This window comes from Palaemon carinicauda, chromosome 23 (assembly GCF_036898095.1).
Source record: "Palaemon carinicauda isolate YSFRI2023 chromosome 23, ASM3689809v2, whole genome shotgun sequence".
Lineage (NCBI taxonomy): Eukaryota > Metazoa > Arthropoda > Malacostraca > Decapoda > Palaemonidae > Palaemon > Palaemon carinicauda.
The window spans coordinates 43,355,523-43,361,340 of NC_090747.1; the positions used below are offsets into that span (position 1 = coordinate 43,355,523).

Consider the following 5,818-nt stretch of genomic DNA (forward strand, 5'->3'; position numbering starts at 1 on the left):
TAGAGAAAGGCTGGAACAAGTTGCTACGAAAATGCCATAGGGAATGGTCTAAAGACCAGAATATGCAATCCAGAGAAACAATGGTTACAGTGGCTGAACATGCTACAAAAAAGAGGCAAGAGGTTAGAAGTAAGTATTGGGAAGGTTTTTTACGCGACATCTCATTTTCTAAATCCCTACGTCAAATTTGGGATGGTGTCAATAAAGTAAGGGGGGTAAAAAGAAAGACAAATGCACATCCTAATGCCAGAGAAAAAGCAGAGGCATTAGCCGCCAAATGGTCGTATGCGTCGAACTTAGATTCTCTACCTCGAGATATACAGGAAAGCCTTAGGAAGTTACAGAAACAAAGACGTAGACTAGTTTGTATGCAGAAGAACTTAATGGATGACACCTGTATTCCTTTCACCAGGGATGAAATGTTGAATAGTGTTAAGAAGGGGAAGTCAACAGCTCCAGGTAAAGATGGCATAACATACGATATTATAAACTGTCTTATAGCAATGGAGGACAGTCCTCTTTTAGCATTGTTCAATTTATCATACAGTAATGGTCGCTTACCTATTAAATGGACAATTGCCCTCATGATACCTGTACCTAAGGGAAATAATGATTACAGACCTATCTCATTGACTTCTTGTTTATCAAAAACTATGGAACGTATGGTTTTAAATAGGTTGTTGTATAAAGTTGACGGGCTCCTTTCTCCGAATCTTTATGGTTTTTTGAGGAACAAGAGTACCTCTGATTGCGTATTAAAAAGCCTTAGTACTGCTGGTGTCAACTGTAGAATGTTTTTAGATTTAAAGGGAGCCTTTGATAAAGCCAATAAGGATGTAATATTGGAGTGTCTTGTTAAAAAGGGTATAAAGGGCAAGCTACTGATGTGGATTTCACAATATTTGAGTAACAGAAGGGGAACTGTTATGTTTCAGGGTTACGAGTCCACTGAAAAGTATTTTGAACTTGGTACTCCACAAGGGGGTGTGCTTAGCCCCATGATTTTTAATATATTGATGGACGAAATTGCAAGTTATAAATTTCATGGAAATTCACAAGTAATCATTTATGCGGATGACATTCTCATACAATGCAAATCAGAGGAGACTTTAAGTATCGTGTTGACTGAAATGTCAGATCTTTGTATATCTTTAGGTCTTGTGGTAAATGAGAGTAAGACAAAATATCAATCACGATAGTAAGTGATAAAGAATTCTGGCTGAATGGAGTAAAACTAGAAAGAGTAACAATTTATAAATATTTGGGTATGTATATTGGTTTTGGTAAAATAATGGATCAAATTACCTATGTGAAGAACATCTGTACATCTCGGCTTAAGCCATTACGTGTTTTGTCAAATCGTGGTAACGGTGTTGGTATTCCAATATTAAGGTCTGTATATCTTGCCACTATTAGAAGTATCATAGACTACTCGGCTCCAGTTTTATGTAGTTTTTCAGATAAAGATCTTCGCCCCTTGGAATTGTTGCAAAACGAAGCTATGAGGGTAATATTAGGTTGCCCTAGAACTGCAAGGATTGAAATAATGCGAATGGAGCTGAATTTCCCGCGTGTTACTCAAAGAATAAGAGAGTTGGCAGTCTCCTCAATTATAAGACTGATTAGACAAAATGATAGGCATTTCAAAATTATTATAAATAGATATGTGAAAGGCGTTCCAGGATTCTTCACACTGAATGAATATTCACGAAAGCTTTGTAAAATATTGAATGACTATAATGTTTTTGATTTCTGTGTACCTTTGCCAAGTTCACGTCTAATAAAACTTTGGATTACTGAGAAAGTAGATATAAGTATAGAGCAACTTGATTTGAGAAAAAGGGACAGCAATCCCCTTGAACTTAAACAGCTGTTTTTGGAAAAGATATCTCGATACCCAAAGGATACGGCGATTCATGCTTATTGTGATGGTTCTGTTACCGGATGTCGAGCTGGTCTTGGTGTTGTAATTAGAGAATTTTTTGAATTTGGTTATAGTACAGAGGAGAGAATATCTAAGCGTATTGGCGATCATAGCTCATCTACCACTGCTGAGCTGTTTGCCATATATGAGTGTTTGAAATTTGAAATGCATAAAGAAAAATCTATAATATGTTTTGTTGACAGTCAGTGCTCTTTTGGCTTTAAATGCCAAATTACCTTCAGATGAGGAAATAGTTACCAAATGCAACGAGTACATTTCTGTCATAAAAGGGTCAGGATACAGTGTAAAATTCGTCTGGATACCCTCACATTGTGGTATATATTTTAACGATGTTGCTGATGAATTAGCAAAACAGGGGTGCAATAAAGAATCTATAGATTACGCCACTTTAGTTAGTATGAGGAAAATAAAGTCACACATGGCAAGAGTAAGGGAAGGTTGGAATATTGAGATTGCTAGGGCAATCATGAGTAACGGCAGTAACAGTATGTCTCATTATGATTATGTAAGTAACAATACACGTTTTACTTATGGAAAGTCTTCAGCTAAATATGATGGAATTGTTATGAGACTTAAACTAGGCTATAAATACTATTGGGAATATAAGAGTGGAGAGGGTATCCCTTGTAAATTATGTGACGCTGCAAACTCACACACACTGCAACATTACATTATGGAATGTAGTTCTTTGGCAGAATTTAGGAATCTTGATGATAATTTTGAACAAATGGTGTGTTTTTTCATTAATAATAATTTTTACAAGAATATTGCTAATAAATTAAAAAAAACTGATATAAGGTACTAAAATTGTGAAGTTACTATATTACTTTTTATTTGTATAATGTTTTGTGTTTGCTACAGTAATATGGAATTTGAAATGGAAGTGGTTGTTCTCTGTACATTAAATAATAGTTCTCCTTTTATGTGAAAACGGTCTGTAAAATGTATTTTATGTAAAAAATGTTTTGGTTATTTTGTAATGTGTAATGTAGCTTTAAAATTTATTATAACAGGGACTCCTCGTGGTTCCAAATACACGCGATTTCTGTGGCGCGAGGTAGCAGGTCGAGCGCTACTTCGCCTTTGGAGTCGTGGTGTTTGGCATCGCGGCGGGTCCGTTTTTGTTGCGGCGGGTTTTGGTGTCGTTTCCTTGTTGAATGATTGTTTTTGTGATGAATTTGTGAAGTGTGTGCATATTTTCTTGAGTCCTGGACGATTTTGGGAGGCTGGCCTCTTCGTGGTCTTGTTGTCGGCTCGCACCGTCGGGCCCAGAATCGTAATTGTCATTGCTTTATCAAATTATAACTATGATTAATTTATATGTAATTTCAGTGTGTGAAATAAATATATAAGGTTTGTGCTAATGTACTTTGGGTAAATGTGAAATTATTCATGTAGGTGTTTTCAGTTGTAAAAACTGTTACTAATTGTATTTTTTGGGTCATGTAAATTATTACTAGGTTTTACCTTTGTATTTAGCTTTTGTTCATTTATGTATATTAAAGATAATTTATGTAAATTAAAGATAGAGTGGGCTGTCTAGCAAGACTAACAGCTCCTTTTGACCACTTTTTGTCAATAATTTTTTTGAATTTGAATTTGAATTTGCTCTTCTAGGAGAAGGACACTCCAAATTGAAACCATTGTTATCTAGTCTTGGGTAGTGCCATATCCTCTGTACCATGGCCTTCCACTGTCTTGAGTTCGAGTTCTCTTGCTTGAGGGTACACTTGGACACACTATTCTATTTTATTTCTCTTCCTCTTCTTTTGTTACAGTTTATGTAGTTTGTAGAGGAAATATGCATTGTAATGATGTTACTGTTCTTAAAATATTTTATTTTTCTTTGTTTGCTGTCACTGTTCTTAAAATATTTTATTTTGCCTTGTCCAAATTTTTGATTTATTAATTTCCATAGAACTCAGAATAAAGAACAGAATCAAAGTTAGAATTAAAATTAAATCAAGATTACATCATTTCTTTTATATTTTAAGCACTACTATGATAAATATTCTAGCACTAAAGTACTAAACTACATATCAGTGAGTTTCATCTTTTACCACTATTTCTGAACCTTTCACTTTATTTGAAAAAATAATTATTTCTCTCTTTATCATAAGAAATTATTATACTATCCCTACAATATTTTAAATTTAAATAAGATACCTTTAGCATTTACAATCATGATATCGATACCTCAATCCATGGAATTATTTTCCTTTCAGTGTTGATAACATATAGGGCATTTGCCATGATGAGTAACTACAATTTAGTAATTGTAATGTATGGAATAAGACAGAGATGTTGAGAACGGAATATCCAATGGAATATAAAATATCATTGGAAGGAAAAAAGATTACTGATGTAAAATTATTTAAGTACTTCGGAACTATTATATACATACATACATACATATACCAAAGGCACTTCCCCCAATTTTGGGGGGTAGCCGACATCAACAAGAAACAAAAACAAAAAAGGGGACCTCTACTCTCTACGTTCCTCCAGCCTAACCAGGGACTCAGCCGAGTTCAGCTGGTACTGCTAGGGTGCCACAGCCCAACCTCCCACATTTCCACCACAGATGAAGCTTCATACTGCTGAGTCCCCTACTGCTGCTACCTCCGCGGTCATCTAAGGCACCGGAGGAAGCAGCAGGGCCTACCGGAACTGCGTCACAATCGCTCGCCATTCATTCCTATTTCTAGCACGCTCTCTTGCCTCTCTCACATCTATCCTCCTATCACCCAGAGCTTTCTTCACACCATCCATCCACCCAAACCTTGGCCTTCCTCTTGTACTTCTCCCATCAACTCTTGCATTCATCACCTTCTTTAGCAGACAGCCATTTTCCATTCTCTCAACATGGCCAAACCACCTCAACACATTCATATCCACTCTAGCCGCTAACTCATTTCTTACACCCGTTCTCTCCCTCACCACTTCGTTCCTAACCCTATCAACTCGAGATACACCAGCCATACTCCTTAGACACTTCATCTCAAACACATTCAATTTCTGTCTCTCCATCACTTTCATTCCCCACAACTCCGATCCATACATCACAGTTGGTACAATCACTTTCTCATATAGAACTCTCTTTACATTCATGCCCAACCCTCTATTTTTTACTACTCCCTTAACTGCCCCCAACACTTTGCAACCTTCATTGACTCTCTGACGTACATCTGCTTCCACTCCACCATTTGCTGCAACAACAGACCCCAAGTACTTAAACTGATCCACCTCCTCAAGTAACTCTCCATTCAACATGACATTCAACCTTGCACCACCTTCACTTCTCGTACATCTCATAACCTTACTCTTACCCACATTAACTCTCAACTTCCTTCTCTCACACACCCTTCCAAATTCTGTCACTAGTCGGTCAAGCTTCTCTTCTGTGTCTGCTACCAGTACCGTATCATCCGCAAACAACAACTGATTTACCTCCCATTCATGATCATTCTCGCCTACCAGTTTTAATCCTCGTCCAAGCACTCGAGCATTCACCTCTCTCACCACTCCATCAACATACAAGTTAAACAACCACGGCGACATCACACATCCCTGTCTCAGCCCCACTCTCACCGGAAACCAATCGCTCACTTCATTTCCTATTCTAACACATGCTTTACTACCTTTGTAGAAACTTTTCACTGCTTGCAACAACCTTCCACCAACTCCATATAACCTCATCACATTCCACATTGCTTCCCTATCAACTCTATCATATGCTTTCTCCAGATCCATAAACGCAACATACACCTCCTTACCTTTTGCTAAATATTTCTCGCATATCTGCCTAACTGTAAAAATCTGATTCATACAACCCCTACCTCTTCTAAAACCACCCTGTACTTCCAAGATTGC

The 5,818-nt window shown here is 37.1% G+C and overlaps 1 protein-coding gene across 1 annotated transcript; it reads left to right on the forward strand.

The window, feature by feature from the left end:
* Positions 1-1,213: 1,213 nt before the first annotated feature.
* Positions 1,214-2,672, forward strand: LOC137617552 (uncharacterized; the record flags this gene model as incomplete). Its single annotated transcript, XM_068347564.1, has 2 exons — positions 1,214-2,091; positions 2,132-2,672. Coding segments are annotated over exons 1-2 (1,365 nt in total), but the record flags the coding sequence as incomplete, so codon positions are not given.
* Between the last annotated feature and the right edge of the window lie 3,146 nt (positions 2,673-5,818).